The 23508-nt window shown below is 42.1% G+C and overlaps 3 protein-coding genes across 3 annotated transcripts; 2 read left to right on the top strand and 1 right to left on the bottom strand.

Annotated features, from left to right (window-relative positions):
- Positions 1-2625: 2625 nt before the first annotated feature.
- On the top strand, positions 2626-8902 carry LOC115130363 (regulator of G-protein signaling 20-like). The gene is made up of 4 exons (XM_029661434.2): positions 2626-2783; positions 5629-5712; positions 7688-7922; positions 8064-8902. The coding sequence occupies exons 1-4, from the start codon at positions 2626-2628 to the stop codon at positions 8256-8258; spliced, it is 672 nt and encodes a 223-aa protein (XP_029517294.2). The 3' UTR covers positions 8259-8902.
- Positions 8903-8904: 2 nt separating this feature from the next.
- On the bottom strand, positions 8905-11520 carry lypla1 (lysophospholipase 1). Its single transcript, XM_029661432.2, has 9 exons — positions 11254-11520; positions 10937-10968; positions 10738-10803; positions 10558-10605; positions 10397-10467; positions 10194-10267; positions 9985-10086; positions 9600-9776; positions 8905-9455 (listed from the first exon to the last, which is right to left on the bottom strand). The coding sequence occupies exons 1-9, from the start codon at positions 11320-11322 to the stop codon at positions 9405-9407; spliced, it is 690 nt and encodes a 229-aa protein (XP_029517292.1). The 5' UTR covers positions 11323-11520; the 3' UTR covers positions 8905-9404.
- An 89-nt stretch (positions 11521-11609) lies between these two features.
- On the top strand, positions 11610-15732 carry LOC115130361 (large ribosomal subunit protein uL15m-like). Its single transcript, XM_029661431.2, has 5 exons — positions 11610-11785; positions 12230-12387; positions 12564-12729; positions 15001-15124; positions 15236-15732. The coding sequence occupies exons 1-5, from the start codon at positions 11681-11683 to the stop codon at positions 15571-15573; spliced, it is 891 nt and encodes a 296-aa protein (XP_029517291.1). The 5' UTR covers positions 11610-11680; the 3' UTR covers positions 15574-15732.
- The last annotated feature ends 7776 nt before the right edge of the window (positions 15733-23508 follow it).

The raw sequence follows: 23508 nt of genomic DNA, 5'->3' as shown, positions 1-23508 counted from the left end.
AAAAAGAAGAAAAAAAAAAGAAGCCAACTGCCATAAAAAAAAGACAGACTATGGATTGCAACAGCACATTGGGACAAAGATCGTACTTTTTGGAGAAATGTCCTCTGGTCTGATGAAACAAAAATAGAACTGTTTGGCCATAATAACCAAAAAGGGGGGGCTTGCAAGCTGAAGAACACCATCCCAACCGTGAAGCACGGGGTGGCAGCATCATGTTGTGGGGGTACTTTGCTGCAGGAGGGACTGATGCACTTCACAAAATAGATGGCATCATGAGGACGGAAATGTATGTAGATATATTGAAGCAACATCTCAAGACATCAGTCAGGAAGTTAAAGCTTGGTCGCAAATGGATCTTCCAAATGGACAATGACCCCAAGCATACTTCCAAAGTTGTGGCAAAATGGCTTAAGGACAACAAAGTCAAGGTATTGGAGTGGCCATCACAAAGCCCTGACCTCAATCATATAGAAAATGTATGGGCAGAACTGAAAAAGCGAGTGCGAGCAAGAAGGCCTACAAACCTGACTCAGTTGCACCAGCTCTGTCAGGAGGAATGGGCCAAACTTCACCCAACTTATTGTGGGAAGCTTGTGGAAGGCTCCCCAAAACGTTTGACCCAAGTTAAACTTTTTTTAAGGCAATGCTACCAAATACTAATGGAGTGTATGTAAACTTCTGACCCGCTAGGAATGTGATGAAAGAAATAAAAGCTGAAATAAATCATTCTCTCTACCATTATTCTGACATTTCACATTCTTAAAATAAAGTGGTGATCCTAACTGACCTAAAACAGGGACTTTTTACTCGGATTAAATTTAAAGAATTCTGAAAAACTGAGTTTAAATGTATTTGGCTAAGGTGTATGCAAACTCTCGACTTCAACTGTATAATTTAATCCATTTTGAATTCAGCCTATAACAAAACCAAATGTGGAATAGGTCAAGGCGTATGGACACTTTTTGAATGTGTTTTCTCGCCCGTATTAGCAGCAAAGATATCTGATATTTAACTTGGCGCTGCTTCGAAAACATATTCAATACAGCATCCATCAAGTCCTATCAAAACTGGAACGTGCCTTTCTTTTAACATAGCTAGATCGCTACTGCTATCTGGTGGCTGTGGGCACCTACTGCTCTCATATGCAAAGATAGGCCATATCCGTGCGCTCCAATGAGGTAAGGTGGTTTTCCAGCTACGAGTTTGCTGAAATATTTGGCCTTATATCATGGGAAGACGTTGGTCACAAATTCTAACGCCATATCAATGACCCAAAACCATTACATAGGCTTATTATGATTGGTTGGAAGTCTGGACCCTGTATCATGATGATGAATTTAAAATAAAATCTCCAGCACTCATGGTCGGTGGTTGATGTATCGGTTTCATCAGTTGCTGTGAAGTAGGCTATGCAACAGATGATAATATGAGCATTATCACCCATCGCGCGAAGCCTCCAGTAAAAGCTGGTCCGCCCTTCAGAGCTTCAGCCACAGAACATATTTTTGCACTCGAACAAAACGCATGCGCATCGAGCAAAGCAATTTGTCCGTTGCAGACCAGCGCAGACGGATGTGATCGAGGCAAGAATCACCTGTATTCTGGCATTCATGGTGACAGTGAGTACAGTTACATTGGAATGTCCTCTTTGAAATATAATTGAATGCTAAACTGTGAATTAGATTCAACACCAACAATCCAGATGGCAAATGAGAATTCAGTCAGCATAATCTACAATAATGATCATTTTTACACATGATTGAGGACTAGATCATTATTGCCAGCATAGTTTCTTGACAATCTCGTTCTATCTTTGGGATGTAGCTATCCAATTGAATGGTTATGTATTTATTGCTGTAGTCATAACTTGCACCAGATGCCATGTTGTCCATTTTTTAAGAAAAACACCAATGCTTTAAGTATTGTATTATTTCGTTACATGTATTCTTAGTCTTTATTAGAACCTAATACATGCTTAAAATGCTGTCTACCCCCCAAGGATCCATCTGTGTTGCATCTGAGGATGCTAGGATGGAGGCAGTAACGCCTTGTCTGTATAACTAACACCACGCCTCCGTCTTTCTCGTCCAGTGCATTTTTCATCGCAGAGCGCGCTACAATAGTTTGATCCTGCAAATGATAGGCTATAATGCTTGGTAATAGGCGTTTAATAGCTTATATATATTTATGCATTACTGTCAGTGACCGTAATTTGCATAGCCAAATGGTACTACATTTCTCGCTATAATAAATGAAAGCTTGGACAGTGTAAAAGTTCGCGCAGGGATCATTCTGTTATGTTGAGGTGGTCAGAGTATTCCGAAAGACATGCGCACTCGAAATTATGTGACGACATGCCATGGTGATTCCCTCAGTAATATTTTTCCTCTGAGATGATTATACAGTACCATGGTTTCATGATGTTGTACCAGTCTTTAAAATGTCGTATTCATCCACATGAAGATATGGATTAGGGATGGATGACTGACACCTGCCTTCTATGTCATCATGTTCTGGACCGAATTGATTGCAGTGTGCTGCATTGTTTTGTCTGGGTGTGTGTTCTCCTGTATTGTGTGTCTGTCCTACATCTTCAGCATGATGTTGTGTCTTGGTCTGCAGCCCATGGGGTCCGAGCGGGTGGAGATGCGCAAGAGACAGATGCAGGTGCACCAGGAAGCTGCTGCCAGTGTTCTCCAAACCCAGCACGGGATGGGGAACACGTCCACCAACGCCTCCAATGCCTGTTGCTTCTGCTGGTGTTGTTGCTGCAGCTGCTCCTGGTAGGTACCACTATACCAAATATGTTTTATAACTAAACCAACATAGACCATAGCCTGTCGTTTCCAATGGGAACAGATTAGTCATAGTGGGAAGAACAAGCAGGGAGGTGGGGAGAGCCAAGCACGAGCTAGTGATATTTCCTATTGGCCCGTTCTGGCATATATCTGCATATTTCAGTTAGGGAACGTCTACTTTGTGAAATGTGTGTGTGCAGTAACTCAATTTGCCTTTGCACTCCTTTTAAACAACTAGCTTTTTAAAAACTTTGGCAAAGCCTAAAGTCAACCAAACTTTCTAGTTTCTAGTTTTGGAAACATAAAACTGTATTGAGATCAAAAGTTTCATCGATGAGAAAATGTGCAGAATGTAGGCCAAAATCCATATCCTTCCATCTTCTCCCACTGCCGGCTGCTGGATTTCGTGGCAACGCCAAGCTGATGCTTCATATTTATACATCCAGTGAAAGATCTGTCTCATTGTTCTATCTGTGACTATACTGTCCATAGTAAGGGGTTGCTTACCTAACAGCACCCTATTGCATATATAGTGCACTTATTTTGACCAGGATGCATAGGGCTCTTGACAAAAGTAGTGTACTACATAGGGAATAGGGTGCCATTTGGGACATAGGGGGACCTACTATAATGAGATTTCATACCATGCTCCTTCCAACACTCCAAACTCTTACGCTACATATGCTCTGCACAGGACACAAACAGCAGAGCATGAAAACTGAGTGTCAGCCGGTTACACACACAGTCTCATTGGGGGAAAAACACACAGGGACATTTATGTTATGGAGTTATTGACATCTACAGGGCAAAAAAGTATTTAGTCAGCCACCAATTGTGCAAGTTCTCCCACTTAAAAAAATGAGAGGCCGGTAATTTTCATCATGGGTACACTTCAACTATGACAGACAAAATGAGAAAAAAAATCCAGAAAATCACATTGTAGGATTTTTAATGAATTTATTTGCAAATTATGGTGGAAAATAAGTATTTGGTCAATAACAAAAGTTTATCTCAATACTTTATTATATACCCTTTGTTGGCAATGACAGAGGTCAAACGTTTTCTGTAAGTCTTCACAAGGTTTTCACACACTGTTGCTGGTATTTTGGCCCATTTCTCCATGCAGATCTCCTCTAGAGCGGTGATGTTTTGGGGCTGTTGCTGGGCAACACAGACTTTCAACTAGATCCAAAGATGTTCTATGGGGTTGAGATCTGGAGACTGGCTAGGCCAATCTAGGACCTTGAAATGCTTCTTACGAAGCCACTCCTTCGTTGCCCGGGCAGTGTGTTTGGGATCATTGTCATGCTGAAAGACCCAGCCACGTTTCATCTTCAATGCCCTTGCTGATGGAAGGAGGTTTTCACTCAAAATCTTACGATACATGGCCCCATTCATTCTTTCCTTTACACGGATCAGTCGTCCTGGTCCCTTTGCAGAAAAACAGCCCCAAAGCATGATGTTTCCACCCCCATGCTTCACAGTAGGTATGGTGTTCTTTGGATGCAACTCAGCATTCTTTGTCCTCCAAACACGACAAGTTGAGTTTTTACCAAAAAGTTATATTTTGGTTTCCTCTGACCATATGACATTCTCCCAATCTTCTTCTGGATCATCCAAATGCTCTCTAGCAAACTTCAGATGGGCCTGGACATGTACTGGCTTAAGCAGGGGGACACGTCTGGCAGTGCAGGATTTGAGTCCCTGGCGGCGTAGTGTGTTACTGATGGTAGGCTTTTTTACTTTGGTCCCAGCTCTCTGCAGGTCATTCACTAGGTCCCCCCGTGTGATTCTGGGATTTTTGCTCACCGTTCTTGTGATCATTTTGACCCCCCTTGGTGAGATCTTGCGTGGAGCCCCAGATTCAAAGGAGATTATCAGTGGTCTTGTATGTCTTCCATTTCCTAATAATTACTCCCACAGTTGATTTCTTCAAACCAAGCTGCTTACCTATTGCAGATTTAGTCTTCCCAACCTGGTGCAGGTCTACAAATTTGTTTCTGGTGTCCTTTGACAGCTCTTTGGTCTTGGCCATAGTGGAGTTTGGAGTGTGACTGTTTGAGGTTGTGGACAGGTGTCTTTTATACTGATAACAAGTTCAAACAGGTGCCATTAATACAGGTAACGAGTGGAGGACAGAGGGGCCTCTTAAATAAGAAGTTACAGGTCTGTGAGAGCCAGAAATCTTGCTTGTTTGTAGGTTACCAAATACTTATTTTCCACCATAATTTGCAAATAAATTCATTAAAAATCCTACAATGTGATTTTCTGGATTTTTCTTTCTCATTTTGTCTATCATAGTTGAAGTGTACCTATGATGAACATTACAGGCCTCTCTCATCTTTTTAAGTGGGAGAACTTGCACAATTGGTGGCTGACTAAATACTTTTTTTGCCCCACTGTACGTAAGCAAGTTATGCCTCTTCCTGTTGTGTGCAGAATAAGAGCATGCTAATTCAGTCCCCATTGAGTGGGAATAGTCTCTATCTCCACATCGACCTCAATTCAGTTATGCTAATTGTCGCAGCGCTACAGAGTGTGGCCGGGGAGCACAGATGTGGTGGATTCTCACAGGGCTTTAATTAGACTACAGGTGACTGCCACACCAGGTGTTGCAACACATCTCCAAAGACTGGATGACAGTAGTGTTTACAGAAGCCCCCTGCAGAGCTCACGAAGCAGGATGTGCACCTCCCACCACTTTTTTTCACCGCTTGAAACTAACAACATGCCTCTCTATCTGCTACCCACCATCCCAATTGACAAAAGCAGAAACACACATTGTACATTGATACATTTTCTATTTCTATTGTTTTTCACTGTTTTTCAGTCTGACTGTTAGGGCGGAGGATGAGAGGATTAAAAAAAACGCCTATGAGAGGAGAGCAGAGGAAATCGCAAACTGTGATGACAGGTAACTTCTGGAATACTCTGGTCGCCGTTAGCGATCAACATCAAAATCATATAACACTTCACTAGTTCAAGATTTCAGTCAATCAGATGACTATGGTTGTGTGAGCATATAGGTCTTAAGATTATGCATATCATTGATTAGAATATTGTGATGAATATTGTATAATAATGAGAATCAGCTCTTCACAAGTATATCCCCTATACAGCTAGCCACATAATGTAAGAAAAAAATTAGAGGGGATATAGTTTAGCCTGTTTAATGTCGACTTTAAATGCGGTCTCTAGACATGGAGATCCTATTTTTTATTTATTTTTTATTTCACCTTTATTTAACCAGGTAGGCTAGTTGAGAACAAGTTCTCATTTGCAACTGCGACCTGGCCAAGATAAAGCATAGCAGTGTGAACAGACAACACAGAGTTACACATGGAGTAAACAATTAACAAGTCAATAACACAGTAGAAAAAAAAAATGGGCAGTCTATATACAATGTGTGCAAAGGCATGAGGAGGTAGGCGAATAATACAATTTTGCAGATTAACACTGGGGTGATAAATGATCAGATGGTCATGTACAGGTAGAGATATTGGTGTGCAAAAGAGCAGAAAAGTAAATAAATAAATAAAAAAACAGTATAAAAACAGTATGGGAATGAGGTAGGTGAAAATGGGTGGGCTATTTACCAATAGACTATGTACAGCTGCAGCGATCGGTTAGCTGCTCGGATAGCTGATGTTTGAAGTTGGTGAGGGAGATAAAAGTCTCCAACTTCAGCGATTTTTGCAGTTCGTTCCAGTCACAGGCAGCAGAGTACTGGAACGAAAGGCGGCCAAATGAGGTGTTGGCTTTAGGGATGATCAGTGAGATACACCTGCTGGAGCGTGTGCTACGGATGGGTGTTGCCATCGTGACCAGTGAACTGAGATAAGGCGGAGCTTTACCTAGCATGGACTTATAGATGACCTGGAGCCAGTGGGTCTGGCGACGAATATGTAGCGAGGGCCAGCCGACTAGAGCATACAAGTCGCAGTGGTGGGTGGTATAAGGTGCTTTGGTGACAAAACGGATGGCACTATGATAGACTGCATCCAGTTTGCTGAGTAGAGTGTTGGAAGCCATTTTGTAGATGACATCGCCGAAATCGAGGATCGGTAGGATAGTCAGTTTTACTAGGGTAAGCTTGGCGGCGTGAGTGAAGGAGGCTTTGTTGCGGAATAGAAAGCCGACTCTTGATTTGATTTTCGATTGGAGATGTTTGATGTGAGTCTGGAAGGAGAGTTTGCAGTCTAGCCAGACACCTAGGTACTTATAGATGTCCACATATTCAAGGTCGGAACCATCCAGGGTGGTGATGCTAGTCGGGCATGCGGGTGCAGGCAGCGATCGGTTGAAAAGCATGCATTTGGTTTTACTCGCGTTTAAGAGCAGTTGGAGGCCACGGAAGGAGTGCTGTATGGCATTGAAGCTCGTTTGGAGGTTAGATAGCACAGTGTCCAATGACGGGCCGAAAGTATATAGAATGGTGTCGTCTGCGTAGAGGTGGATCAGGGAATCGCCCGCAGCAAGAGCAACATCATTGATATATACAGAGAAAAGAGTCGGCCCGAGAATTGAACCCTGTGGCACCCCCATAGAGACTGCCAGAGGACCGGACAGCATGCCCTCCGATTTAACACACTGAACTCTGTCTGCAAAGTAATTGGTGAACCAGGCAAGGCAGTCATCCGAGAAACCGAGGCTATTGAGTCTGCCGATAAGAATATGGTGATTGACAGAGTCGAAAGCCTTGGCGAGGTCGATGAAGACGGCTGCACAGTACTGTCTATTAAATGGCTTGTATGTAATTTAATGTTCCGAGTAATTATATGTTCGGAGTTCCTTATGTAATTGTATGGAGCTAGAGCTGAAACATTGACATTGAACAGTCTCAACGATATCTACTGTATGAAATAAAGCTCATGGTCCCTCTTTTGTAGCCCCAAGCCTATTCTGGAGGATGCGATGACATGGACCATGTCATTTGAGAGGCTGATGAAGAGCTCTGCAGGGCGGGGCTGCTTCCGCCAGTTCCTGAGGACAGAGTTCAGTGAAGAGAACATGATGTTCTGGTTGGCCTGCGAGGAGCTGAAGAAGGAGACCAACAAAACTGTGGTGGAGGATAAAGTACGACAGATCTACAAGGACTTCATCTCCATCCTCTCCCCTAAAGAGGTGAGCCTACACCACCCTAGGCATTTATATGACTGAGGTGGTTTACTCTAATTACGCTCTAAGTTCAAGCAATAAGCCTATCATTTTTTCTCTCTCTATAGAGTATTCTTATTCCCTTTAAATGGTTATTTCCTTCTCCAGGTGAGTTTGGACTCGCGTGTTCGAGACGTGATTAACAAGAACATGTTGGAGCCCACGTCGCACACGTTCGAAGACGCCCAGCAGCAGATATACACGCTAATGCAGAGAGACTCATACCCACGCTACATGAACTCCACAGCGTACGCAGACCTGCTGCAGGACCTGGCCGAACAGCCACCTGCCACAGAGCCATAGACTCTCACTCACCATCAATCACTCTGCACTGCTTTTAGAGGACACTTGTCTTATCCAAAGGGGGTTTTAGGTTTAGCTTTCAGTTACAGTTCAAATGTTGATTGATCAACAGGTTAAATAAGCTGTATTTGCCAAACAGTATTTATTAAGATGTAAACTACTGTTTATATTACCTTGAATATTGACTTTCCAAAATACTCAGAGCAAGCAAGAACATACGCTAGATTCAGTTCCCGATTGCATATATATATATATATTTATATTTTTATATATTCCCTAGCGCTTGGCATTGCACTTTTCTGAGGGGGAAGCATGTTGTATCAGTGAGCACTGTATTCGTGTGTAGGTCTATTGTCAGGCTTAAAGCATAAAATGAGGTTTGACTTATTGTTAAGAAGAAATGGGGAAGTGCCTTGGCATTAGATCATTCACCTTCAAGATCGTTTGAATAAAATATCACAGAAATGGTGCAACAGTTGATCACAATAATAGTAACTTTTTACATATAGTGTAAGTTGATACCTGGAAATAGATCTTGCCTGTGGATTTTAATATTGTGATGCTGATTCAGTCCAATTTTTTGTCTCACACAAAACATAAACAGGAATATAATATATGTATGAAATAAATAGAATGTGACCATTCATATATGGTATTTGTGTATTGAATTGACAGAACATTGCTTCCAATTCTTACAAATCTATGAAAGCACAATACTTTTATGCCATGTTCTTATTTTACTCTTGCATTATATCAGGCTTTTATACATTCATGAAGTTATTTGTTACAAATCAACATATTAAGAATCATATTTTCAAACCATACAATCTAAGATACTCCCAACACATGTATTCCCTGGGAAAGATGGCATCCCAATAGCAAACAGCTACAATACTGGCAACTGACAACATTAACGATTCAAATACTGAGGATTCTACCTGGCTCCAGCAGAAAATACAATAGTTTTAGTTATGATGTCCCTCACCCCAGCTTGTCTCTAGCCCTAGGGCCTGTCTCGGACTCTGTCTCTGACAGCCAGAGTTAGCAGGTTCTATTGAGTGAGGTCTGTGGTTCAGACAGTCTATGGAGCGTCACAGGTGTCACCTTCGATGAGCTCTGATGGTGGTGGGTGTGTGGGTCTAACTGTTAGATTGGAGGAAGCTGCTTCTCAATAAACTGCTTGATATCCATCATTTCCTGTGGGATGCAAGAAAGACAAGTATTACTGCACAAAATATAAAGTCATGTCATATCAATTCAATAGTGCATGTCCAAAGTCTTCAAAAAGTGCCAATCTTCATTCTAGTCTCTTCTCACAGCCACTGTGCAAACCATACTAACCTCAGGGCAGGCACTGTGTGGCATTCTGGGATAGGTCTTGAAGATGATGTTGGATGGATTGCAGAGGGTCTTTAGCTTCTCTACAGTGAGACATCCAAACATTACGGGCACCAGAGGGTCCGCCTCGCCATGGCACTGCAGGACATGCATCTCATTGTTGGCAGAGTTTCTCGATGCCTGAAAAAAGATTTCATTATGGTTATATTTCAAATCAGCTACAATTTGCAATGCCTCTTAAATTATTTGGTCTGTCTTGGACTTTGAACATTGTTGATTTGTGTGATTTGGTAAAGTAACAAGCTGATAGACTGTTTGCATTCCAAAACAATTGAATGGATCATATGCATAACCTAAGTGCACCACAGGACACTTCTAATTGTATTACCTGGGGGAAGGAGTTCCGTAGAGGGAGCCAGCAGCTGAGGGCAACCACTCCCCCCAGCTTCTGTTGGGTTGTGAGAGCAGTGTACAGAGACAACGCTCCACCCTATTTATGCCAAAGCACACAAAAACATGAATACTCACTGTCTTACCACTGAATTATGTAGATTTCAGCATTGTTTTACAGTTTTTTGTTGTCATACACTAGTCTACCTGAGAAAATCCACCAAGAACAATTCTGTGTGATGGTATTCCATTCTTCACTTCTTGATCTATCAGTGCTTTAACTGAGGAGATTGGAAGCAGTCAATCAAATCAAGCTCAAATAGAATCATGTCAAGCTCATACCGTTTTAAACTTCCATCATACTGTAATGTCCTAGTACTGCTACATTCAAACCTACTACTCTAACTTACTATTCTCTGAAGCCTGTTTAATACCAGCTTCGTCTTCCTCTGCATCTGTTTGCAATCCGATGATGTCAAACCTAAAACATAGAAGGGAGTGATTAACCCAAATAGTACTGTTCTTCGATATTGCCTACTTTATATCAAATGAAAGAGACTTCCCTTCTTACCAGGAGGGCATGGACATCCCCATGTTTAATGTAACAGGCTTGATTGGACTGAAAAATCAAAGTAACAAAAATATTTCAATGTCAGTAATAAATGTGTATACTAAACCCAATGTCATCAATAATCACTATCATCAACATTATCCAAATACAGGAGCTGTACTTGTCCACAGAGGTACTCACGCGTGAGGACAGATGTATTTCACATGTGGTGTCCGGATCCCAGCAAAGGCCTCTGCCCAGCCATGGCTATGAACAAAAGCAAATGACATTTTATGAGCTATAGACTATAGTGAAAGGGAATAATAACAACAGATAACCCTGAAGTCAATGGTGAGTGGAAGGAGTAAGATGAGGGATGAAACTAATAAGCTGCACATACCCAGTGTCACCTAGGCCATGAAGAAATATCACCTGTAATGCAAAATATATACATAAATGTACAATGTGGTTGACAACACTTCAATGTCTATGGTTGGTAAATCTAGGTCAGGGGTGGCCAACCCTCCACCTGGAGAGCTACTGTGCAGGATTTTGTTACAGCCCTACACTAAAACACTTGATTCTAGCTTCCCACTAGTGGTCCTTTACTGAGAATACAGACGTAAGTGAGACTATAGTTTTAATGTGAGGGCAAGTTATTGTCCGCAACAATAAACTATGCATTCAAAACTCGCTGTCAAAATCATCTTAACTCACCGCTGCAGTGGCTTTCCGAGCGGCAGGTAGAATAGCAGGCAAGGGCACTGACATACTATTACCGCACATACAACGTACAGGCAGCTGGTATTCTCCAAGAGAATTGACAATGTATCCTTGGATGGAACGAAAACGTTAAATTTGTATCGCCCTTGTTATTACATGCAATAGTTGCGAGAACAGTATGTTTTCGTACTCGCGGGCATCAGTTTGGCAAAGAGAAAGCGCAGTAAGAATTCATTAACTGGTAAACCCAGTGGATAGGACAATGTACTAATCCATTCAATTCGTAGAAAATACAGATGGTCTAAAAATCTGTGAAACAATGGCACTTCCGTTTCCGGCAAATGCCAGATTGTGTGTCACGTGAGCCATATCCATGGTAGCCGATTTTGTCCTTGGGTGACGTTGACATTTGGAGAGGACGATGTCTTTTACGAGAAAACCTGGTGGGAAGGCATTAGATATTTTGCAGAATTTGCCTCGTATTTCATTAGCAAACTTACGACCTGAACCGGGGACCAAGAAGGCTGTAAGTATGCGTTTACCATCAGTAAATCAGTTGCTGAATAGCTAGCAAGCTAACTAGCATGGCTAGTAGTAGCCATCAGCTAACGTTAGCTAGCTACTGTAACTCAGCCAGCCAAAGATGGCTTGCTTGTACAAATAGTAGCTATCTATAGCTAAATCTCTTGTTTACCCCTAGAATGTAAGCACAACATCTGATTTAAACACAATTGGTCAGTTATCATCACTGTCTGCTATATCAAAACACAAGCAAATAGCATAGTAGTTATAATTTCTAGTCAGACAGTTTTGGTCTCGTCTCAAACATACATTCGTTGCATGAATTCATTGTGCCAATGATAAACAATTAGCGATTCATTACTATGGATATATTATTGAACATTAATAGTGAAGAATATGTACAGCTGTTCTAACGCTGGTATTTTTCATCTTGTCTATTATTTTGCAGGAGAAGAAGCGAGGCAGAGGCCAACATGGAGGAAACAGAAGTGGCCGGGGTCACAAGGGGGAGAGGCAGCGAGGCAACCGACCTCGTCTGGGGTTCGAGGGGGGTCAGACTCCCTTCTATCTAGCCATCCCAAAATACGGCTACAATGAGGGACACAGGTAAATACATTGATGTCCATTGTTGAACACTCCATGTTCTATCATCAAATGATCATACTATACATAGTTGGTGGCCTAGAAGCAAAAAAGGCCTTGTAACTTTTCATACTGCATCTCTGTACATACATAGCTAGAGACAGGAGATTATACTCACAAATTTGTGCTCTTCTTCTCAGTCGGCGGGCTCAGTACCAGCCCCTGACCCTGAACAGGCTGCAGTATCTGATTGACCTGGGCCGGGTTGACCCCACTCAGCCCATTGACCTGACTCAGCTGGTTAATGGCAGGGGAGTGACCATCCAGCCACAGAAGAGGGACTATGGTGTTCAGCTTGTTGGCGAGGTAAGATTGTTGTCTTGGCTACGTTCACACGTAAACTGTCATAGCTAGCCGATGTCTCCGCTTGATTTGGGGGAGTTAATTGTTACAGAAGCATCAATTAAACATTGGAGATGAAGCACAATCTCACAAAGGCAGTTAAGTGCTTATGTGTATGTGTAAGAGATGTTAATCGTACTCCCCTTGCATTGTGTTTTGTCCAACTAAATCACCCCAGTCAGTGGTCCAAGTTGATCATGATTTATTAGCTGTTGTTAAATAGGAAACAGCATGTTTGTTGTGCAGGGCTTAATGATGTTGATGGCTGTCGGTGGCAAAATCCCTTGCATCACATTTTCATACTGGGGAGACCTGACGTTCGATCTCCCCCTATCTGCAAGCGGGGCCAATAACACACCCTGTCATCGGAATTGAACCAACCAATAAGAATGCTTGAACATTAAATACACCTTTCTTTAGAGGCAAGTGGAAACATAACCAACCCTGTTACATTCTCCCCCGCTGAATTACACTTGCATACTATAAAGAAACAAAACGAGGTATGCAATACCTTGCAATATATATGTCACTAAATATTCCAGTGCAAAGACTATTCTCTAAAGAGAATTAGGGGAATTTAAAGAGCCCTTAGGAAAGCATGCATGTTACATGTTCAGTACACTCAGTGACAATAAGAACCTTCATCGTGGACACCCTTCAAAACTGTCGCCCTCATGGAGGTGGGTTCTACATACTGGTACGTCTTCTTTTTTGACAGCAAACTTTTGGTAACGCGATATAGTACACCCATTTTCAGAGTGAGCTTCTCCCAGGTCTTCAGAATCTGCAGAGCCTCGAGTGGTTCATGGCCACGTTCCCTCCTAAAAGGTCTCCGGCCCCTGTCCACGTAGAAGACAACTCTAGCGAGTGCGTCATCCTGGCGCTGCTTTGATATCAGGTCGTCACGGGATAGCACTCTCACATCTGACATCTCAGATGGCACCAGTGACTGAGTGAGCTGAGGCAGTAGCAGCGCACCGTTCTGTAGACCAGCCTCCCCTTGCGACCTCAGGACTGCTGGCACCACTTCATTTGACAGAGAACCAGGAGAAGGATGGGAGGTAGTTTGGCAGTCCACGACAATTTCACAGGCATCTGCCTCAATTGACGACGAGCAGCTCTCGAGGTTGAATGGGTGGTTCGACCAGCGGAACACATCTTGCACCTTCTCAGCATGAACTCCTGCAGCTTCTACCAGCAGGGACTTGTATGGAACCCTTGTGATGTGGTGGAGAGCGCTCTGCTGCACAAATGGCTGTCTACTGAGTGCATCAGCAATGCCATTCTTGGGACCGGGGATGTACTTGATGTCAAACAAGAATGGAGTGAGTTTAGCAACCCATCTCTGTTCACAGGCTGGCCTAGCATGACCTGATCGAGGAGAGCTCGTTTCAACTGACTAAAGGCCTGTTTGCACTCACCAGTCCAATCTGCTGCTGTGAGTTTCCTATGGATTCCTCGTTTCCTCTTGCCTTTACCATGGCTTGGTGCCTTCGTCCCATTTGTCAGCCCAAGTAGAAGCTTAGTGATGGTGGAGCACCCCTCAATCAACTCCTGGTAATAGACTATCATTCCGAGAGAACCGAATCTTCCCCTGGGAGGGCACGTCCGTGTTATCCTCCATGAGATCCTCTGTCATCCCTGCAATAGCCTTCACTTTTTCTGTGTCTGTGGCCACACCTTCACTGATGACATGCCCCAAGAACCGCACTGACCTCTTCGTGAAATGGCATTTCTTTGGAGCCAACTTCAGATTATGGGCTTTGAGACGCTCAAAAACGGACTCCAAGCATTGCAATCCAAGTTCTTCAGTCGGGGCAAAAACTAGCACGCCTTGTCATCGGAATTGAACCAACCAATAAGAATGCTTGAACATTAAATACACCTTTCTTTAGAGGCACGTGAAAACATAACCAACCCTGTTACATATGTAATGCAAGGAGTATGGCTATTTCTTGAACTGCATTGTTGGTTAAGGGCTTGTAATTAAGCATTTCACGGTAAGGTCTACTACACCTGTTGTATTTGGCACATGTGACAAATAACATTTGATTTAGATTTTATTTGGATCTGTAGTTATTTAGTGCACCTATCTTTTGCCAGTAGGTGGCAGTATTTAGTTAAGATTGTAGCTGTCATTATGATACCCAAAGACTGTTTTTCCGTTCCCGCTAGTTTGTTCTGTTTTGGAAGTCTATTTTATTTAATGTTGCATCCAATTGTGTGTGTTACTAGGGTGCTGGTATCTTTGCGGCGAAAGTCAACATAGAAGTTCAGATGGCGTCTGAAGAGGCCATTGCTGCCATTGAGAGAAACGGAGGGATGGTCACTACAGGTTTCTATGACCCCAGAAGTCTTGGTGAGTAGTAGTGACACGTTAGGCCAAAACTTAATGATCTTGCCATGACGCCACTTAAATTGTATGCATTTTGGAGTGTTTGTAACCCTGTGCTTTCCTCTTGTCTGTTAGCGGTCCTCTGTAAGCCTGTCCCATTCTTCATAAGTGGACAGCCCATTCCAAAGAGAATGTTGCCTGGGGAAGACATGGTCCCCTACTACACAGATGCTGCCAACCGGGGTTACCTGGCAGATCCAGAGAAGATTCAAAAAGCACGGATAGCCTTGGCCCAGAAGTATGGCTACGTTTTACCGGACATTTCCAAAGACGAATTGTTCCACATGCTCTCTATGATAAAGGACCCCAGACAGATCTTCTTTGGCCTCTCGCCAGGCTGGGTCGTCAACATGGCCGAGAAGAAGATACTGAAACCGACTGATGATAAACTGCTCCAATATTACAGTTCATAAATGATTCAAATTTACATGCCCTGTTGATGTACATAAATGTCATGATTTTGTTTGATTGTTTTTAAAAGGAATGTCTCTGAGCACAACTTGACAATAGATTCAGCTTTTTCTTAACACCACTGATCTACTGCGTGTGTTGTATTAAATATTCATAATTTAGTGCCATTGTTCTGTCGTTCATCTTAGGGGTGTTTCACCCAAGATCTGACAATGTATTTCTACAGTGCAGCTCTGTATGTAATGCACCATGCTTCAATGCTTATAGTGGATGGAGGAGTTCATTTCGATTAGGTTACAAACATGGTATGGTCGTGCACTGATCAGGGAAATTCCTGGGATAGCGGACACTTGGACTAATGTGTTGACTTTGATAAGTAACCCCACTGCAGTCTCGGATGAAAGTGCTGTAATGATCACTTCCGCTGGTGGTGCTTTAGTTCCCCTAGCTGGAAACACCAATGTCCAACACGATGGAAGGAACATAGACCCCAACAGGTGAGGGGGAAATAAGAAACATAAGATGACTCAAAGAATGAAAACAGGAAGCAGATGCCTGCTGATGTGTGTTAAATGTAAAATGGGTTGCCTTGGCTGGAGAAGGGGGAGTTTGAAATGAGTCATAGGCAGCTGTATCCTGGCCTGGACGTTCAAACGACTGTACCCCCCCCCCCCCCCCTTGTTTGGAACACAATCTGAGGCACACACACTTGTAGTTCTACCCCTGTTATGATCTAAAGCTGACTGATATGTAAAGAGTATTTAGAAAATGCCATGATTGTATTGATGTAATGCTCCAAAATCACTTCCTGATTGCTATCTAAATGATAACCCTTTCCGGCAATACTAGGATGAGGTATTCCACATCAATAAAATAATAAATCAAATCAGAAAAAGCCCTTATATTCATACTGTATTTCCCATCCCACTTCTATTTTTTTTTTTTAAGACAAAACGTTCTCCATAAATAACTTGGTATTCTACGCTGACATTGTCTTTCTGCTGCATGAAAGTCTTTATCTAGGGAAGCATATGTTTGTGTGTGTGAGCGTGTAGGGGAGCCGCAGCACCTCAGTAGTCCCACTGCCATGCTCTTTCTATACTCGTACTGATGATGCAGGGATTTTCAATAGAAATAAACTTTACTTCGGTTCATATGAACTGAACAATGTTGATATGAATTTACTTGTATTATTTTATCTGTATTATCTAGTGTGTGTTGCCAACGGTGGCATGGATGTCACCTTGTTTGGTTTAGACTTTCACAATTGCAATGTTAGAGGAATTTTACAGTGCACAGCTGATAATTTCTAAATGAAAAATGTCTTAATCCCATTGTTACTACTTAGGTAGTTAGAGATCGTATTATGCTATTTCTGTATACTGTGCAAAGGTCACATTCGAAGGTCATCATGAGTGTTTTTCTAGGTGGAGTCATGTGTGAATGGGGGGCGGGTGATGGAGGTGTGAATCTCAAAATTGGCATCTTGTTGACAATAATAAACCAACATATACACCTAGTTGACACTGTACACACACGTCAGGCCCTGCCGGGAAAACAAGCCTGAAATCTTACAGCACAGTACTTGAAATAAATCACACCACAGGAAAGCAACTAAACAATTACTGTTTATTGCAGAGCTACAGTCCTTATCTTCAAAGCAACAGAAATCCGTTTGAATCTGGTTCTGGTTTAAATCTTCGGGATGGTTCTCTGAAATCCCTAGGCTGGAGTATATGTTGAATTTTAAGTATCTACACAGAAAGCATCACTTTAGTATAATAGTAAACTAAAGTGTTATTAGATTCTAACCCTAAATTAGACAGACTAAAACAACGTTTTATAGAAACGCCATCAATCGAGTTCCCTAAGCAATTATCCAACATTTAAGATTTCAAATATTTTCTGGGAGTTTACAAAGCATTTACCATTGCTTGTGCTCCAAATCATCTAATGTCTGAGTGTGATAGTCAGCACCAGTTCACACTATCTAATTAAACATTCAACATTGTCATTGTCCAAGTAGACCAGGTCATTGTGATTGCCTATCGGCTATCGCTGAGTAGGTCGTTTGGGACAGACGCAGATATCATGGTGTCTCGCAGGTCTGGTGAGGGTTATACACTGATACTTATCCAGACCAGTTAATAATTAGAGGCGATTGCAATCAGATGGAGCTCTGTCTGTCTGCCAGGGGGATCACACAGGCAAGACAGACACACAGGCAAGACAGACACACAGACAAGACTAGTGACAGGACAGGGAGGAGCAGTGGGACAGTACAGTGGGACAGATCAAAGGGCTATACTGTACATCACTAGGGGACATGTTAAACTATGAGAATCTGGTATAGTGCACAGCACCATGATGGGATGCAGTGTCCATGACAGCGCTATAGAACAGCAGAGAGGATCAGAGACTGAGACTGTCTAGATTGGATGTATAGTGCAATAGCCTGTTGTGGCAATACGACACCACTGGTCGGATAATAAAAGAAGCACTCAATTTAATAGATAAGGGTCTTATCAGAGGGCCAGGTCCAGAATACAATTGCTCATTTACAAAGAATATAATTGTTTTTAGGCATGACTGAAAATGATCTTCCCTTCAATAGCGTATTTCAGAGCTGCGGCGCAATGCATTTTGCAATGGAAGACATTTATGTGTAACCCACAAGGGATTTACACCAATAAATCATCATAGGCAGGAATGAAGTTTTAATCCGATGATAGGATAAGGACAATGAAGTGCTTTTTCCTCATCATGTCACAGAGGCCTGACACAATAGACAGCCGTCATTGGTTCCTGTTGGATCTCTAGATGCCTCTTTTATATTTGTCTTTTCTAAACCAACAGTGTTGTGTTCTTGCTAACATGCTGTTTATTGGGTATATATTTGACTTCTTCATAACCACTGAATGTATTACAACATTGTAATATCAGTACCTAGATCGTGTTTGTCTTGTTTTATTTAATATTCCAAGCATTGGACTTAAACATATGAAAAGAAAACAGAAAACAAATTATGTATTAAAATATATATTTCAAGTGTATCTTAAAAAAAATGCAAATCACCCTTAAATAAATACATAATCATGATGAAATTACCACAAAAATGATGTAGCCTAATACACCCATTCTGTGTCTGGCCTCTGCTATTGCAGCGCTGTCTGCAGAGTTTGATGGTCTGAGGATGGGTTTTAAGTTCTGTTTGGGGCTAAAAGCATGGTGTGTTATCTGCTCTGAGAGGTGGGGACATCATTGTGTTCAACTAATGAGACCACATTAAGCCACGTTAAGGGGGGTAATCCTCTCAGTTATCCCCACGTAGGACAGACCAGGGCAGGGCACTGTTTACAAGTGCTGGGGCTGGCACCCAGGGCTGAGACCTTAGTCTATGGTGTGTGCTCAAATACCTGATTAGCACTGGCTGGATGCAGGCAGAAGGAGAGAAGAGGGGGGAAGGCTGCTGCATAGAATGATGTCTGAGGCTGACAGTGTAACCGATGCCAGCCTCCTGGGTCCATACAATGCAGTAGGAGTCTGAACCAACAGTCACCATACAGAGACCCACTCCACATAATGCCATTCACACGGTTTTGTGACAATGCGGTTCACACCTCAAACCTCAGATCACAGTTTGCTATGAACAGCCACTGTATGGAAACTCACCCGTATCTCCATGTGGGCCTGTTTTATACGGGTCCACTGGAATACAGAGGTTCGTTAACAAAGCCCCCAAGACACATGACCTTGCTTTACATCCTCTTGTTAGAAATACTCTATTTTTTGGGGTCTCCATTTTGTTGTTGCACATTTGTCCTTGTAGTTACTTCAAACACACAGAGTTTGGTTGGTGAAGATCATTCTACAAGTGTAACCCCCTGCGAGTACAGCACACTGACACAATGCAATATGGTCCCACTGGTGATTAGGATGAGTATATCCAGCTAATCAGCCTCACGTCACTCCATCCAGTGAGCTTCCTCTTTCTACTGCATGTCCTAGGTCCATCGAGGGACAGGATTTGCTCCAGCATGTCCTAGGTCCATCGAGGGACAGGATTTGCTCCAGCATGTCCTAGGTCCATCGAGGGACAGGATTTGCTCCAGCATGTCCTAGGTCCATCGAGGGACAGGATTTGCTCCATCATGTCCTAGGTCCATCGAGGGACAGGATTTGCTCCAGCATGTCCTAGGTCCATCGAGGGACAGGATTTGCTCCAGCATGTCCTAGGTCCATCGAGGGACAGGATTTGCTCCAGCATGTCCTAGGCAGGTACATACATGATCCACATCCAAGCCACTGTCCTAGCAGGGATCTTTATTCTGACCTGTCTATGGCTGCATCTTCCCACAGCCCCGGTAATCCAGTGAGCGTGTAGCAGAGAAGGTGCTCCTCGGGCAGGTCGACTGGAGTGGAGACACCTGGAGACCTCCATCCTGGCTCACTCCAAATCAGACTGAAGACAGAGAGGAGTGTCTCATATATGACTTCTGTCCAATACAATGGAACATTGTGATGGGGAATCTTCAGAGAACAATCCCCATACAAACATTATAGTGACCACTCAGCAACAGCACTGTCCCTAGTTGCTTAGATGTCAACCGACACAATGGCATGCATGAAGCAATGCAATGATATGCCTACTCTGGGCATACTGACATCCATTCAGAGATTAAGAAACCAATTCGATGAATCATTACTCACCTACCTGCAGTTCATGACAAAACAGAATGGTTAAGAAGATAATGAAAATCTAGGACAACTCTAAAAATAAATCAAAATGTCTTATTTTATGACCAGTAAATGCCAAATGTACAGTTGAAGTCGGAAGTTTACATACACCTTAGCCAAATACATTTAAACTCAGTTTTTCACAATTCATGACATTTAATCCTAGTAAACATTCCCATTTTAGATCAGTTAGGATCACCCCTTTATTTTAAGAATGTGAAATAAAACCACAGCTGTGTGATAACAACACACTGCACATTCCTCTACCTTTTTCTGTAATTTAAGCACCATAGAGGACAACATAATGCCAGGGTAGGCCTGCATGTACAGATGAAGTCGGAAGTTTACATACACCTTTGCCAAATACATTTCAACTCAGTTTTTCAATATTCCTGACATTTCATCCCAGTAAAAATTCCCTGTCTCAGGTTGGTTAGGATCACCACTTTATTTTAAGAATGTGAAATGTCAGAATAATGTTAGAGAGAATTATTTATTTCATCACATTCCCAGTGGGTCAGAAGTTTACATACACTCAATTAGTAAACTCCCGACATCAACTGTAAATAGATAACATAATTAAGCGGGAAATAAGATGAGCTACTTTCAATGTCAGATATTACTAAATTCTCCAATATTTGCCCAATTTACAGAAACGTCAACCGAAACTAACATTATTGTATTCATGCTGAGTCGTTCAAGCGAATTAATTAAATCCATTAGCGCTTTTCTCACGGCAGCTGTCTGTGTGCTTTCTAACACTCGGATGTGGATTCTAACCCTAATTCTTACAGTCCCTGAAAAACATTGAAATACATTTTGCGGGTATACAAAAAATATGTTTTTTATTGGCTTTATTATGCTAATAATACTTGCTATCACATAAGTACTCCTTGTGTCGTGTAACTCGATCGTGTGGACATCTAATAAAGTATATGACATGGGCTATATTCCTACAAAATGTACGTCTTTAACTCATTCGTTTGTAAACTAATAAACAATAACGAAAATGAATTTGAAAAAATCCTTTGAAATTTCCATTGGGCTATATAACTTTAATGTGATTAGTTTCGTATGCAACGTCAAAGCGCGCAATCAACGGACCCTGTGCGAGATCATGAAAATATAAACCTCATTAACATATTTTACTAGGCCTAGAGCAATTTAAACAAATAGGGCTATAGCCTACTCAGCCACATTTAGTGTGGCTAGCCTATGCTTCAATTGGAGTACTTCACTTCAATTCGATTACTTCGTTGTGTTACCATTAGAAGGTCTAATAAGCAAGCATAGATTGTATCGATTCACAAACATACACCTCGGGGCTCAAAGTTTCGTTGTGCCGACTCTCAGACCGATCTCTCTACTTTGAAGAGTCTACTTTAAACGGTCTAAAAGAGGAGGACCTTAAAAGACAAATAAACCCTGACCTCCCCCCTGTTATTGAATTAACGGAGGCAACAACATCAGAACTGACTCTGTTTGACCAAGGTGTCAACATCCATTACCTTTTTTTTTTTACGGGGCCTAAAAGACATGGACTACATAACAACAATTGGTCTGTCGCTACAAAACAGTGCAGGTGGAGGCCGAAATGAATTAAGCACACTTTCGTGTGTATTCTCACAATAAGACCCATTATATGCCGTTTTGACATCTTAACAGCAGAGGCTGAAGACATGACAGCAAGTCGTCTAGCCACAAAGAAAACGTGGCAGGTACAGGCCAGAATGGATGACGGGCGTTCCTCTATGTAGTCTTGATTCCACATCGACATAAACTGCTTGTAATGACCTAGCCTCCATTGTTGAAGTTGATGGGATGTATAATCAGATGTGTAATCAAAGAAAATAGAGTGGGATTATCAGATGAAACCGAGAGGAATTATGTCATGTTAAGACTTTTTTAGACTAGTCATGCAAATTGAAAATCAACAGGAATATACTGACTGAACTCAAAGGCTGCGCGAGCAGCCAGGGTTTTGTTGACTCGCTGAGGTTATTTTGACATCGAAGTTTGTGAGTTCATGAACAATCTCAGGAGTTGTAAAAATGAAACATGTTTATATGAGAACAAGCTCGCCCTAGCTCTCTGGGGGGTTACACTGTCCCTTGTACCACACAACTCCAATAGATTTTCCTTCCTGACCTTTTAGGACTTCCTGTGCAAATCTTATCACTCCGAAAAACCTGACAGGGCAAAGGCAACACGACCATGCACGCCAAGCTGTCAAAAAGGCCTGTTTAAAATAGGCTACATATTTTTCTTACATATGTATTACTGGATATGACATACTGGATAGGTCCTTGTGTTAACCCATGAACACCCACAGCATGTCCAATATGGCATTAGCTCAATAGCCTATTTATTTTATTATAGACCTACTGATGAATCGACTTGAAATAGACCATTGTCACACACAAAGGTGAGCTTGTAATGCGGCCTTTTCAAAAGTTGATATACCTCTTTTGTTGGTGGTAAACACTTGTGCGCCTTAATCTTATAATAGAGCTGCCTTGATCATGTTTGTTACCGCCCTGTAAAATGTGCTTTGATAGAGACAGTGGACCTGATAAGAGGAGAGGGCAATTTGCACGTGGCCCGTGGTCTTTTAATGAATAACTAAAGTACTGCCACATAACTTTAATGTTAGAGTGACGGCCAATTTATCTCGTTTTGTTTATCACACACAGGAAAAGGTAATACCTCAATAAAAAAAACAGAAAGATATATCAAAGGGGGACTAAAGTAGTCATCCGATTCATTTTAGGCATAGGAATTTGCCAGCTTCTTAAAAAGTAAATCCGCAATGAATACCTTATTAACAGCCTGTGAAGACATCTAGGCCTATGTCAACTTTGCCAAGATTGTCGTGATGCAATCGAGCAGTCATTGCAGCGAATCATGACAGCATTTATCACGAAACATTTTAAAAGGGATATTATAAATTCGAAAGGGAAATAATAGGCGTACGTGTATTCTTTTGATTTAACATTAAATGTCAATTTCGGTTTCATGACTGATGAATGACTGATGATAGATTGAGGCATCAAGGACTATCAATGACTTGAGAAAACACCTGGATTTCACACCTTAAATCCACTCCTCCTGGGCTCCCATTGGTGGAAGGAGCGCATATAGCCGGTCACCATCAATACTGGAGTAGGAGAGCAACGTCAAAGGTTAAAAAGATAGTAACC

This window comes from Oncorhynchus nerka, linkage group LG6, assembly GCF_034236695.1.
Source record: "Oncorhynchus nerka isolate Pitt River linkage group LG6, Oner_Uvic_2.0, whole genome shotgun sequence".
NCBI lineage: Eukaryota > Metazoa > Chordata > Actinopteri > Salmoniformes > Salmonidae > Oncorhynchus > Oncorhynchus nerka.
Note: the sequence above shows the minus strand (reverse complement) of the source record. Positions and strands in the feature narration are given on the sequence as shown.

What these genes read in the sequence shown, in the direction of transcription:
- lypla1 (XM_029661432.2), bottom strand. Translation starts at nt 11,322, where the DNA reads ATGTGCGGTAATAGTATGTCAGTGCCCTTGCCTGCTATTCTACCTGCC. An exon ending in GGGATGTCCATGCCCTCCTG is followed by an intron (nt 10,468 to 10,557) that starts GTAAGAAGGGAA and finishes TCTATGTTTTAG; the next exon opens with GTTTGACATCATCGGATTGC. An exon ending in CACACAGTGCCTGCCCTGAG is followed by an intron (nt 9,456 to 9,599) that starts GTTAGTATGGTT and finishes TGCATCCCACAG; the next exon opens with GAAATGATGGATATCAAGCA.
- LOC115130363 (XM_029661434.2), top strand. Translation starts at nt 2,626, where the DNA reads ATGGGGTCCGAGCGGGTGGAGATGCGCAAGAGACAGATGCAGGTGCAC. An exon ending in ATCGCAAACTGTGATGACAG is followed by an intron (nt 5,713 to 7,687) that starts GTAACTTCTGGA and finishes CCTCTTTTGTAG; the next exon opens with CCCCAAGCCTATTCTGGAGG. An exon ending in CCATCCTCTCCCCTAAAGAG is followed by an intron (nt 7,923 to 8,063) that starts GTGAGCCTACAC and finishes TTCCTTCTCCAG; the next exon opens with GTGAGTTTGGACTCGCGTGT.
- LOC115130361 (XM_029661431.2), top strand. Translation starts at nt 11,681, where the DNA reads ATGTCTTTTACGAGAAAACCTGGTGGGAAGGCATTAGATATTTTGCAG. An exon ending in GTGTTCAGCTTGTTGGCGAG is followed by an intron (nt 12,730 to 15,000) that starts GTAAGATTGTTG and finishes GTGTGTTACTAG; the next exon opens with GGTGCTGGTATCTTTGCGGC. An exon ending in CTATGACCCCAGAAGTCTTG is followed by an intron (nt 15,125 to 15,235) that starts GTGAGTAGTAGT and finishes CTTGTCTGTTAG; the next exon opens with CGGTCCTCTGTAAGCCTGTC.